The sequence below is a fragment of the Acomys minous genome (genome assembly GCF_964271855.1).
Source record: "Acomys minous genome assembly, chromosome: 2".
Classification (NCBI taxonomy): Eukaryota; Metazoa; Chordata; class Mammalia; order Rodentia; family Muridae; genus Acomys; species Acomys minous.
Window position 1 is genome coordinate 117,747,557 of NC_140484.1, and position 13,616 is coordinate 117,761,172.

At 45.6% G+C, this 13,616-nt stretch overlaps 1 protein-coding gene across 2 annotated transcripts in view; it reads left to right on the plus strand.

Annotated features, from left to right (window-relative positions):
- The window catches only part of ADAMTSL3 (ADAMTS like 3), a 275,111-nt gene that overhangs the window by 37,673 nt on the left and 223,822 nt on the right, over window positions 1–13,616 (plus strand). For both annotated transcript variants that reach the window (XM_084756348.1, XM_084756347.1), the window contains exon 3: window positions 9,874–9,993. In XM_084756348.1, coding sequence (XP_084612474.1) covers window positions 9,874–9,993 — 120 coding nt within the window. The remainder of the gene's footprint in view (window positions 1–9,873; window positions 9,994–13,616) is intronic.

A 13,616-nucleotide genomic window follows, 5' to 3' on the forward strand; every position in this document is an offset into this window, starting at 1 on the left:
GTTGTACTCAGGAATGATGGGACTTCAGTTCTTCCATTTAGCGTCATACCCCCCCCCCCCCACCATCTCTTTGTCTCCAGATGTGAGCACTGGATGATGTAATTTCTTGATACACTGATGACCATCATGGAAACATCTGAAGAGAGATGATACCGGGGTAGATGCTTTGTGGGCCTGGAGACAGGCCGAGGGCCAGGCTTCAGCCTGTGCCTGCTCAGGGTATGCACTGGTGACAAGGATGCTGATGGAGAGCATGCCTCCCATTTGGGCGGAAGTGAAACAAGGAGAAAGCGACGCATATACACAGATGGAGCTGGGATCCAAGACAATCCTGTCAGGCTGGAATTGACGAGCCAGATGGAAAGAGGATGCGAGCAACAGGAAGTCGGACAGGCCAGTCTCAGCCCAGAGCGCAGGGACATGGTTTAACATGGTTCAATAGCAGCCCATGGGAAAAAAGGCTTGGGGGCCCTTCACCGACCATGGCTCTGCATGATTGTGAGGTGGTGCTTGGCTGAGCTCATGCTCTGGGGAGAGATGAGTGTCCCACCTACAGGGATCAGACTGAGCCAGCAATGTTCAAGCTGGCTCGTTGCATTTCAGTGGCAATCACACTGTGTTCTCAGTAACTGCTGACTGCTTGATTTTTGAGGCATCCTAGGTCCTGTTTTCTGTGACAGGAATGCTATCCTCTCTTCTATAGATTTCTCTTCTTAGGACATCATTCTGAAAGACAGAAAACAAAGATCCATCCAGAGTGAATTTTTCTTACTCCACTTTCTAGTCAACACAATATTGCTGTCATTAAAAGTATGGGGGTATAAGTCCACGTGCCAATCCTCCAGGAGATAGCTGCTGCATGTCCTCTGTTAAATTCTGAAGCTATCCTCTGAAGGTACAATCAAACTTATTAGGCTAAGGGTTCGGTCCCGCAAGACTGCTCTCCAACTTTAGATCTGATTACTGGTGAAGTGTGTCACGTGTCCATGGTGGCAGTGAGCCAGGCTTGCTCTAATAGAGTAAATATTCCTTGCTAATTGGATGAGGTGGCTCATGGAACTTTGAGAAATACTTCTGTTGAATGATTATTAATAATGAATATTGATTCGTTATTAGTAATGCAGTGGTTTCTCTTTAACCAGCTATGTACCCAAATAACCACACAGAGAGATGAGAATTTATCTAATTAGTCTGGAGTACAATACTGAACAATAATTACTCTGTCTTAAACCTCCAAGTTAGTCTAGTTTCCTCCCATTCAGATTTCCCACATTATACTTGCTTTTTAATCATCTCTTAGGACCGGTCCATTTCTTCCTATGTTTCCTGGTCCTCTCCTTGTGGCTCCATCTCCTGCTTCCTCCCTCTTTGTCCTCCCCTTGCTGGACCTGGCGTCCCACCATATTCTGTGTATTGCTCAGCATTGACTAGTTAGCATTTTATTGGCTCAACAGAGAACACATGGTGACATGCTTACATAAACTTGAGACAGGAGATACATAGATACAATGCAATGTCTTGATTAAAACCAGATAGCCGGTTAGAGAAATCTACATTTGAATGAACAACGGTAAACTGTACAACAGTCCACAAAACATTATGCCAACATACTTCCTACATCTTTACCAATCTTTCTTTTTAAATCAGGAATTTATTTAAGAGTCAAGCTTGGAGACACATGAATGTAATGCCAACACTGGGATCTGGGAGTACAGGCAGGGGAATCACCACAAATTTGAGGATAGCTTGATCTATATAGCAAATTTTGGTCCAACTGGAGCTAAGACACAAGGTGATGTCTCAAACAAACAAGCCAAATAAACAAATATGCAAAAAGGATACAATTAAGGATACAGGGGCATAGTTAGAGGTGGAGAAACTCAGTGAGAAATTCTAGACAGTCTTAAGGGCAAGGATAAGTGGGCTCCAACCCAGAGGCTCCCTGAGCCCTGTCCTGAGTTTTTATGGGGGTTTCATTACGTGGATATAGTTAAGGACATCACTGGTGTCAACTCTACCCCTAGCTCCTCCCCATTCCTCGTTGGAATGAGATGGAGAGTTCAATCATCCTATCACATGGCTGGTTCCAGCTATCTTCCACTCAAGGCTTTCCAACAGCCAATGTAGAGTCGGGATATTAGAAGATATGGCTTCTATAACCCCAGAATTGACAAAAGCCTTAGGAACCTTGTGTTAGAGACTGTGGTCAAATTCCAAATGTATATTCTCTCTCTCTCTCTCTCTCTCTCTCTCTCTCTCTCTCTCTCTCTCTCTCTAAGACAGGGTTTCTTTGTGTAGCCTTGGCTGTCTTGGACTCACTTTGTAGACCAGGCTGGCCTCGAACTCACAGTGATCTATCTGCCTCTGCCTCCCGAGTGCTAAGATTAAAGGTGTGCCCCACCACACCCGCCAAAAGTATTATTCTATCACAGTTTTACAACCATCAAACCCATCTTGGTCCTTAACAGGATATGGGTGGAGGCGTACAGCGGCAATGTAGTTCTTGTCAGAATGTATGTGTTTCCTCCTGTCAGGGTTACGGCCTTCAGCTGGGGTGGGGGTGGGGGACCCAGCTGTATTCCCAAGTCCCATATTTATGGTCTCTGGAGCTCTATGGTCCCTGGTGAGTCAGCAGCTGTGGACAGTGGCTGCTGTGGACGATGATGAATTCTGGCAGCTTCTTTCTCTGGCCCTGGCTCTACGCCCTGGGAAGATCTCACACTTCCTATCTGGCCTCTCTCCCTGGCCTTGCCTCCAATTCTCGCTACTTAGATGCCCTGAACTCTTTGGTCACCTCATCCCACAAGAAGCTGCATGCTTAGAGTTTCTCTGACAGTGAAGTTGTCACCTCTCTTCTGGGTAGAAATGTCAGAGGCATGAGCTTTCTGAAGCCATGAGTGGACCACAGCATCTTTCCTAAAAGATGGCCCAGCTTTTCTGAGAACCCTATCACATACAGACAGTGATGCAGCTCAACTGGGGTAGGATGCTGAGCAACCCACTCCTGGGTCTATGGGGCAGAAGGATAGGAGCTGCTTCCCGAGGCACAAAGACCCTCTTTTTTTTTTTTTTTCTGTCATCACGATGTGAATAACAGCATGTCCTTACCTCTTCAGGAACACCATAGAGAACGTGTTGCTGTCATAGTTTAAAATGCAAGGCATGATGTATCAGCAGCCCAGTTCTTGCTCATGAAATCAATCTAAGCTCAAGCAACAATGACCAGGGAGTCAGCAAGATGGAACAGAGGTGATATTTCCTTAGAAACTGAGGTCTTTACGTCCCTCGTTATAAATGGCACTGCTTCCTATGAGGCACAAGGCTAATGATGCCCAGTCACAAGGTAGCTGTGTGGACAAAACCATGACTTTTAATTTCTTACAGTTTGATACAGGGTTACTCTGTGTAGTCCTGGCTGGCCTGGAACTCACTCTGTAGCCTCTGCCTATGGCGTGTGCTGCCATGTCTGGTGAGACTTTTTTCTTTTTTTAATTACAAATCCTAGCTCATAGGATTTTTTTTTCCCTGCCCCATTTCTTCTAAAAATTATGTGTGTCTCCTCTTCCTCATAGCCAGCTGGGATGGATGACACCAAGGACACTGTTCTCCAGACACCACAGAACTGATGCACAAATGAACTCACAGAGACCATAGCAGCACCCACAGGGGCCTATACAGCTTCAAGTCAGATGGGGTTCCAGCATTGAGAGGGGAAAGTAGACTCGGGCTCTCATCACTAACCAAAAATTTCACCCAAAATTGAAACCTGTCTGCAAGTGAAAAAAAATCAGTTTTCTCCAATGGAGTCTCACTATGGTGTGTTAACCACACTTCAGGGCAGGCCCCATGCCCAGCAGGAGATGATCAACAAAAAAAACAGCTCCAAGGGGTGTTTGCAGACTTCCTGTCTCATGTTGCTTTGTTTGGACAATTTTGTTGTTGTTGTTATTGGTCTTTTGCTTGTATAGTATGTATGTTATGATTTTGTGGTTTTGTGGGCTTTCTCTCTCTCTCTCTCTCTCTCTCTCTCTCTCTCTCTCTCTCTCTCTCTCTCTGTGTTTCTTTCCCTCTCTCTCTTTTGCTTTGTTTGCTTGTTTTTTAAAGAGAGAGAAATACAGGGTGGGAGTTGGGTGAGCGGAGAGGTAGGAAAGATCTTGAGAGGAGTTGGGGAGGGAAAAAGCCTGTTGAGAATATATTGTGTAAATTTTTATTTCAACTAAAATAGTAAACAAACAAACAAACAATGAATATACAAACATACAATGATACAAATTTATCTTTATAATAAAGTGGTGATGTTCCTATGTAAGTCAAGTTCAGCAAATCTATAGCAAACCATCTGCAAAACAGCAGAACTGTTCGTGCCATCACTGACCGTTCCCATGCCCTGCTCTGCTTGGGGAGAGTTAAGCAAAGAAAGCAGTGTTACGTTAACATGCACATACAGGACTTTCCTGTGCCTGCCACACAACCGACTGCCACAAGTATTTTCTGCCATGAACTAGAAACAATGCATGAACTAGAGAGTAATACATTTGAAAGTTAAAAAAGCTGTCCTCCAGATTCTGAAAGTCAACAAAGGGTGCTGTTGAGTTGACTAGGATTGTTGATTTGAGAATATATTAAGGCTTTGACAATTCGGCCACAATTATGCAGTATAACTTGCTGCCTATTAAAAATTCATTCTTTTGAATAAAAATGTATGTGTGTATGCATGAATGAATTTATGTGCCCATGTCTGTTTCTCTGTCTGTATATATGCATGCATGTATGTATGTAAGTATGTATATATGTGTGTATGTGTGTATATATGCTTTGAGTGTCAGCCTCATGGATTCAGTTCACCTCTTTTGAGACATGGTCTCTCACTGGCCTTGAGCTCACCACTTAGGCTAGACCGCTGGCAGGGCAGAGTGCAGACTCAATGGCATTACTGACCTCGGATTTTATAAAAGAGGTCTAAAACACACCACCAAGATGGGCCTTGGAATGGAGGGGAGGCCTCAGGAGTCTCCCCATGTGAGTTAAAGAAGACATGAAAAGGGCTTGGTTTTCTAAAGATAGAGACGACGGGCAGATACGTCCTCAGGCTGCAGAGGCATGTGGTATCAGAAACCGTAGATTTTATAATAGGTTGAAGCCAGTCCTGTTTGTGGAGCCGAGGATAGGTCATGTGCTCAGTGGTAAGAAAGGAGCACGGGAGGGAGCGGTGGGGACAGATGTGGACCCTGGAGGCTGTTGTCCTTTCTGAGCAATGGCACTTGTCTGAGGAGGGTGGAGGTTCAAAGTCAAACCCTGACTCTTCCAGGTCTCAGCCTGCTTGCTTCTGTGAACCAAAGCTCCTAGAGAGAAGCCACGCCGATGATGCTGAGGGTTCTGCAAGGATGACTGGCTGATTAGAATTGCTTGATCGTGGAGAGTTGAAATGTTGATGATTATCATGAGCTATTGCTAGTCACTCTGTGTCTACCCAAGTCTGGCCTAACATCTCTTTAACTGTTATGCAAACCTGTCACCTGCCCCAAAGCTCAGGATGCCATCAGAACAGTGCCTGAGATGTACAACAGAGATCCTCCACTTTAGGATACTGTACCCACCTCGAATTCCCACCAGAAAAATTGGAACATGCCTTGATTTGGACTATGATTATTCTTTTTTAGGTCGACACACTTTGTGTGTGTGTGTATGGGTGTGTGTACGTATGGGTGTGTGTGCGTGTGTGTGTGTGTGTGTGTGTGTGTGTGTGTGTGTGTGTGTGTAGATGTGTGGTTGTGGAAACTAGAGGAGCATATTTGGTGTCATGCTCTAACATTCTCCACTTTATTTCTTTGAGACAGGGTTTCTCAACAAACCTAGAACCTGGAGCTAGTCTGGTAGCTAGCAAGCTCCAGGGAGCTGCTAGGCTTATAGGCATGTATGTGGACACAAGTTCATGTGGCTGCTGGAATCCAAACTTGGGTACTTTTAGGTGTCCAACAAGTGCTCTGACCAGTAAGCGCTGCTCTCTCTCCAGCCCCATGGTGGACATGTTCTTAGGTCTTCACTCCTGTGGTCACTTCTCATCTCTACTGTTTCATCCTTTTCATGTATATATATATATGTACGTATTATTAATTTATTCGTATTACATCTCAATTGTTATCCCATCCTTTGTATCCTCCCATTCCTCCTTCCCTCCCATTTTCCCCTTACTCCCTTCCCCTATGACTGTGACTGAGGGGGACCTCCTCCCCCTGTATATGCTCATAGGGTATCAAGTCTCTTCTTGGTAGCCTGCTATCCTTCCTCTGAGTGCCACCAGGCCACGTGGTCACATATGGGGCACCAGAGTTTGTGTGAAAGTCAGTCCCCACTCTCCACTCAACTGTGGAGAGTGTCTTGTCCATTGGCTAGATCTGGGTAGGGATTCGAAGTTTACTGCATGTATTGTCCTTGGCTGGTACAATAGTTTGAGCAGGACCCCTGGGCCCAGATCTGCCCATCATAATGTTCTTCTTGTAGGTTTCTAGGACCCTCTGGATCCTTCTATTTCCCCATTATCCCATGCTTCTCTCACCTAGAGTCCCAATAGGATGTCCTCCCCTCTGTCCCACTTTCCTGATAAGTGAAGACTTTCATGGGACATACCCCTTGGGCTAGTGTTCAGATATAAGTGAGTATATACCATTTGACTCTTTCTGCTTCTGGGTGAACTCACTCATTATGATCATTTCTAGTTCAATCCATCACACAACAAGAAGATTTGCTCAACCATGTTCATAGCAGCCTTATTCATAATAGGCAGAACCTGGAAACAGCCTAAGTGCCCCTCAGTAGAAGAATGGATAAAGAAATTGTGGTACATTTACACTATGGAATTCTACTTAGCTATTAAAAACAAGGAATTCCCGAAATTTGTGGACAAATGGATTGTACTGTTTCATTCTTAGTAGATTATTCCAGGGAGCAAGCAAACATGCTCCCGAATCTCAGGTCTTTAAAACCTCTGCATGCTATACCATGCTCCTGTCGCTCTGCTCCATCTATGTGTCTCCATGTGTCTCCATTTCCTCTAGTCTAGGCCACTTCTTAAACCCAGTGCAAATTACCCTGGCACTACACAGTAACTGTTCTTACCAAGTCAACTGTAGCCTCCTTGGTGCCCAGATTTAGTGGGCACTTCTCCAGTGTTACTGACCTCAACTTAGTGAGAATGAAGACAGCTGACAACTCTTGATGCTTAATCAATCTTTCCATGATCTCCTCATCTCCTCTCTCTCTCTCTCTCTCTCTCTCTCTCTCTCTCTCTCTCTCTCTCTCTCTCTCCCTCTCTCCTTCTTCCCTCCTACTGAATTTCAAATCAGGCCAGCAATCTTGTCAATGAAGTTCTCTGTATGGGGAGAGGCCCTCTTCTGCTTGTGGTGTAATAGATCTCCCTCCCCCCCCTCTCTCGTGTGTGTGTGTGTGTGTGTGTGTGTGTGTATTTAAGCAATGATTTCTAAATCTCTCTTCTGGGTTCCAGTCTTGCATATGCAGTAGCTGTCTCGGGCTCTCCACACAGGCATTTCAGACTTACCATGACTCAAGCAGCATTCCCCATGTGTTATTCTTTCTGACAGATGTTCCTGCCTCAGGACCACCCACCACTGAGTTCCTTTACAGGTAGCTACTCAAGCCAAACCCCAGAGAAGTGACGAGGGGGAGGAGAGGGATAGAGTGGAGATCCGGGGCCGCTCACACCCTGACACCGTTCTCTTCAGCACATGTGGTTGGCTCCATTCATGTTTCCACCTTGCTCCTTCTCATTGAAAGGTTGATTCCAGACCAAGGAAACAAAATGTCTTGCCTGGATTTGTAGCCACAGCTTCTAGCTAGTTGTTATGCTTCTTTCTTAGTCTCTTCTCCACAGACCAGTCAGCGGTCAAATGCTCACCTGTGCTTCTCCACCCCTGTGCTGGTGGCCTACAGGGCTGGAAAGGCTTGTGTCTTCCTTCCTCCCATCCCCATCCCATGCCCATTTTATTTTATTCCACACTAAATCAAGCCACACTGCTCTCCTCTCCAGACCTCAAGCCCACTGACTTCCTTTCCACATGAGGGCTTTGAGGATTTCTCTGTCTCTGGCCAAAATATATACCCTTGCTTTTTTTTGTATGCAACTCCTCTCTCTGCTTTAGGAAGTTGACAGATACCATCTTTTCAGGCATGCTTTGCTGGCCCTCATCTTTAAAATCCAACACCCTTCTGCCTACTGTCATATTACCCTGGGCGTTTCTTTTATAACGCTTAACTTCAATTTTTCTTGTTTGTTTTCTTATTATTTCTTTATGTACCTTCTCCTAAAAAGGTTATCCCCATGATAATAGGGACCTTAGCATTCATGTTTCTTGTGGTGCTCACAGCACAAAGAACCATACCAGGCATGAAAAGGTCTTTACTATGTTGAGTGAAAGGTTAGTGGATGGGTCTCTCCGTGTTTTGCCTGAGGCTGGAGATGTTGCATCCTTCGTGTGGGGCTGGTGATGATAATTATGCGAAGCCTCAGTCTACCCATGTGTAAAGTAAGCGATTAGGTTGGGATGACTTCTAAGGGCTCTTCAGACCGTCAGAATATGCTTTCATGAATTCTGAAGCTAATCGAAACAAATGAAAATATGGTGTCGGAGGGAGAGCTCAGTGGGTAATAATGTTTACTGCCAAGGCCGACAGCCGAGTTAGATCCCCGGGACCCAAGAGAGTGCTGACTCCAAAGTGTCGTCCTCTGACTTCCACATTTGTGTCACAGCTCACGAATGCTCATTCACCTACACACATTTAATAATTAAAAAGAAAAGAGTGGTTGTTATTGTGTTAGCCGATCCTTTGATTTTTGTTTTCTAACCTGACACAAGCTGGAGTCATTTGGGAAAGGAGCCTGAGTTCAGGATTTGCCTCCATCAGACTGGCTCCTGGGTAGGTCTGTGGGGGAATTTTTTGGTTGATAATATATGTGGGGCGTGGGGGAGGCAGACCAATGATCAGACCAATGATGTAGACGTATGAGTTTCCCAAGGCACAAATGGAATGTTCTGTAAAACAAGTTTATTTAAGCACCGATCTGTATGAAAACATACAAAGTATTGTGAGAAAAGAAAAAGAGGCCTCAAAGGAAATATGGCAAAATAATGAAGGGTCATTATTATGGGTTGCCGGGGTTGTGGATGACTCTTCGTTGTCTTTTCTGGCAGTCCACATCTTCTAAAGCTCCTGAAATGACCACACATACTGTTTGCAGTGTGGGAAAAAAAAAACTTCCCCAGCCTTTCACATTAAAGAGATGGAACAAAAGAAGGTTAAAAAAGAAGAAGGGAATGAAAGAAAGAAGGAAGAAAGAAATAAAAAAAGAAAGAAAGAAAATTACTTCTAGAGGGTTGGAGAGGTGGAACAGCAGTTAAGAGCACTTGCTGTTCTCCCGGGGACTCAAATCCAACTCCCAGCCCCATGTCAGTAACAGAGCTGACAGCTGCCTGTTACTCCCTCTCTGTAGGATCTGACACCCCCTTCTGACCTGCTGAGGCACCGACATACACATGACATCCTCTCATACATCTGGACGGGCTCTGGAGTACCTACCCATGTGTGGCATACATTCATACAGACAGACAGGCACTGGGACACCTACTTATGAGAGGTACACATCCACACAGACAGACAGGGGGCATGCACATAAATAAAAATAAGACAGTTTTCTTTTAAAGAAAAAGAAAATCCTAAAAAGCAATGGATCTACTATAAAAAAAACTTGAGCAAACAATTGTTATGTGTCTCTATTGCTGCACATTAGAACACAGAGGGGAGGAGGAGGGAGAAAGGGGCCACATGTCTTATTTGTGACCCAGTGACCTTGTCTTTCAGGCCACAGCAGAGAAGTCTCCTGGAGCCTACTTCCTTCCTGAGTTTGCACTCTCTCCTCAGGGAAGCTTCCTTGAAGACACCACAGGGGAGCAGTTCCTCACATACCGCTATGATGACCAGGTAAGAAGACTGAAAAAGGGTCCCATCTCAGGCTTTGCCTTTCCTACCTCAGACATGTCAGCAAAAGGCTGGGAGAGGCCCAGTGCGTAAGAGTGCTTGCTCGCGGTGCAAGCGTGAGAACTTGAGTTCGAGTCAGCAGCACTCACTCGCACAGTCATGTGTGGCTCCTGGTCCCTGGAAGGTCAGCGCAGGGCAATCCGATCAATGAGGCTCCTAGGCTGTCAGCCTAGAAGCTAAACACTGAGCTCCAGGTTCTGTGAGAGACTGTCTCAAGGGAATAAGATAGAATGGGGTACAGGGGTACAACCAGGTTCCCCTGGCCTTCACAGGATCACGGGTGCACAGTCTGCGTGTGTACGCACACACTCTGTGTCTACACAATAGAACATGGTGTTCCTCTGGGAAATACTAATGTAACAGGTCCTTGACACCCTGCAGGGACCTAAAGCTGCTGGCTGCAGTGACTTCCTGCCCTGTGTGCAGTTTGGTGCTGCCTGTAACACTGGCTCAAGAATGTCCTTTGTTGCTCTCATGAGAGATGATGTTTTAAGCTATCACTAGATTTATTCTCTCAGAGAGAATTAACTGAGGATTCTGACTGCGTAGACGTTGCTTCTCTGTCCTCTTAGCTTTCACTTCACTTCTTATTGGGGGGGGGAGGTCTCTGCAAATGTCAGGGCAGCATGCAATGATCCACACGAGGCAAGAAGGCAGCGTGGTTCAATGCGACACAAACTGATGTTGGTTTAAACTTCTAGAGTCTGACATCAGGCAGTTTATTGCAAGCATATTAGAGTACATGACAAATTGCGGGGGGGGGGGGAGGGGGAGATGTTTCCTTGTATAATGCAATCCTGTGCACAAGGAGGTATAATTGCATCGAATCTCTTCTTAAAGTACATAAAGATGGATTCTAGAGATGGTCGATGTGTGTTATCTTAAGGGCCTAGGGAGGATCTGGTGTGGTCTCAGTCATACAGATAGCAGAGAGGTCATCCGGCTATCAGCCACCTCTGGTCCTGCTTGTGGGAGCTTGGTATGGCCCGGGCTTACAGGTGGTCCTTGTTACCAGGCTCTCCACTCCCAGCCCTTTGGGTGGGAAAACAGGTTATACATCCCTCCACTGAGGAGACAATCCTGTGTGTGTAACCTTCCTGCTTTCCCGGGTGCATCTCTGTGAGCTCATGGAGTGTGTGCTCCCAACAACTTTTAGGAGCACCAGCATCTGAATTTTCTAAAACCATTTCTTAGGCTGAAACAGACTAGGTATGCAGTGTGTGTGTGTGTGTGTGTGTGTGTGTGTGTGTGTGTGTGTGTGAGAGAGAGAGAGAGAGAGAGAGAGAGAGACAGAGAGAGAGAGAGAGAGACAGAGAGAGAGAGAGAGAGAGAGAGAGAACCAGAGAATTAAACCATTTTTGCTGTGATGTGGGATCTGGACTCCTGGAGTCGTGATCCAGTTTTAACCTCAATTCGCAGTGTTAATGTTTAAGATTAGGCGGGTCTTTCAGATCACCTCAAACTGTCACCTAGAATGTCGGATCTGTCAAATGAAGGTTTCTAGCTGAACACTTGAATTGCAGGGCAGTGCTAGAAAACAGAGTGGAGATGTAAGCCCGCTTGGGACCTAGGTGGCTCTGGCACCTAAAGGCACAAGTAGAAATGAAGAAGGGGGCACAGCTGGCATACAGTGGCATAGAGGGGGAGGACCAGTTGTTTGGGACCAACTGTCTTGTCTTTTAGCTGTGTGGTCAGTGGCCAGCACCTTGTGGTGAGCTTAGGCAGACCTAGGAAGACAGTCCTCAGGAGGAGCAACTCTGAGTTAGTCTATTGACATGGTGTGTGTGTGTGTGTGTGTGTGTGTGTGTGTGATGTAATGACAGGAAGCAGAATCAGCTCTGGGGCTGGACTGGGCTGTGGGTTAGGACGAGGACTGAAGTCTCACTTAGTGTGGAAGGCTGGTACAGCTGAAAGCCTGGAGCAGAATGACCAGATGGAGAAGACTGCTGTCCAGGGCTCTACTCACCTCTATGTTTGGGGATTTTACTGAATTAACTGCCCTTGGTATGGTTAGTTCTACATCTGGGATTGGCAATGAGGGACAGGGCTTTGACCCAGAAGACTTCCTGTTGACACAGAACTTCACAGATCACTGGGGCAAGATGAGAAAAGATTGTTTTTTACTTGAATGTTCAACATTCAATAACTTCTCCAAGTTCCCTGAAACAAGGCATCCATGGGAGCTGGGCTGAGCCAAATTAATTGTGGATTCACATCGTTAGCTCAGCCATTTGGGGCTGGTCCCCAGTAAGGCCCAAATGGCATTAAGCTGTGTTTTGCATCTCTATACTATGGGTCTTCAGAAGGCCTGTTCCTTTAGCTCCCTCTAAGCCAGATATCAATGCGCCAACAGTTTTTCAAATGAGAGCTTTAGAGAGCCCAAGTGAGAAATGGTAAGGAATAAAACCAGGTATCTGGAGCAAGTAGTTGTGTACTTTATAATTAAAGTATCTAATGTCATCTCCAGGCTCCACAGATATAGTATATGTAATAAAGCAATATAAAATTAGAAGAAAGAGGGGAACTAGCCCCTGTTAATTTTTTCAAATGTTCTAAGGAAGATCCTAAAAGTGTGTGCACTGTGAAGATTTTACCCCAGGACACATCCACCCCACAACAGACAAACCCAAGCCTTTGTCTTGAGGCTGTAAGAACAAACATGAGAATCAGTTAAGGAGGAGAGCTCTGAGGTGGGCTGTTTTAGGTTCTTGCTTGGATGCTGGTTTGGCCATTTTACTACGTGACTTGGGACACGTTACTTCTCTGCCTCTTGGTTCGTACTCATCGGGGTGGGGACATTGATGATCTCGCTTCCTGGAGATTGCGTTCTTCAGTTCGATCATGTATGCATTTCTCCTTGCACGTGTGAACATTCGTCTAACAATTGCTGCTGCTGGCAATATTATTTACAGACATGCAATTCATACATAGACTCTCAGATAAGCTCATGTCAAAGGAAAGACAGAAGCATATGTTCTCACGTCAGGGGGTTCCCATGGAAGATTTTATATTTAATCATGCTGGGGCTGGAAAGGGACCTCATGGGTTCAGAGTACGTACTGCTTTTGCAAAGGACCTGTGCTTGCCTCTCAGCATCAGCATGGGATGGCTCACCATCACCTATCACTGCAGCTCCAGGACGTGCAATGCTCTCTACTGGCCCCCAGAGGCACCTGCATTTATGTGCCTGGGCTTCCCCCCACCTACACTAAATTAGAAACAAAGATAAATCTTAAATGAACTCTTACTGAGGCATAACCACCTGTAGCAAAAATTAAGACATATCTGACTTCTAGAACTTGACAGATTTTCAGTGGTTTTTTTTTCCCACCTGTGGAACAACTACCAAGATGAAGAGACAGAACGTTGAGCTCCATAAGTGGTCCCTGCATCCTTCTGTGTCCGATAGCCACCATGGAAGAACACCAATGGCCTCTGACTCTTTCCTTGGTGTACGCTGGACCCACCCACTTTCCAGTCTGCTTTCACATAGATAGACTAGATGGCATGTACGCATCCGTGTCTGGCCTCCTCCACACATCACTGTTTCTGACTGCTCTGAGCAA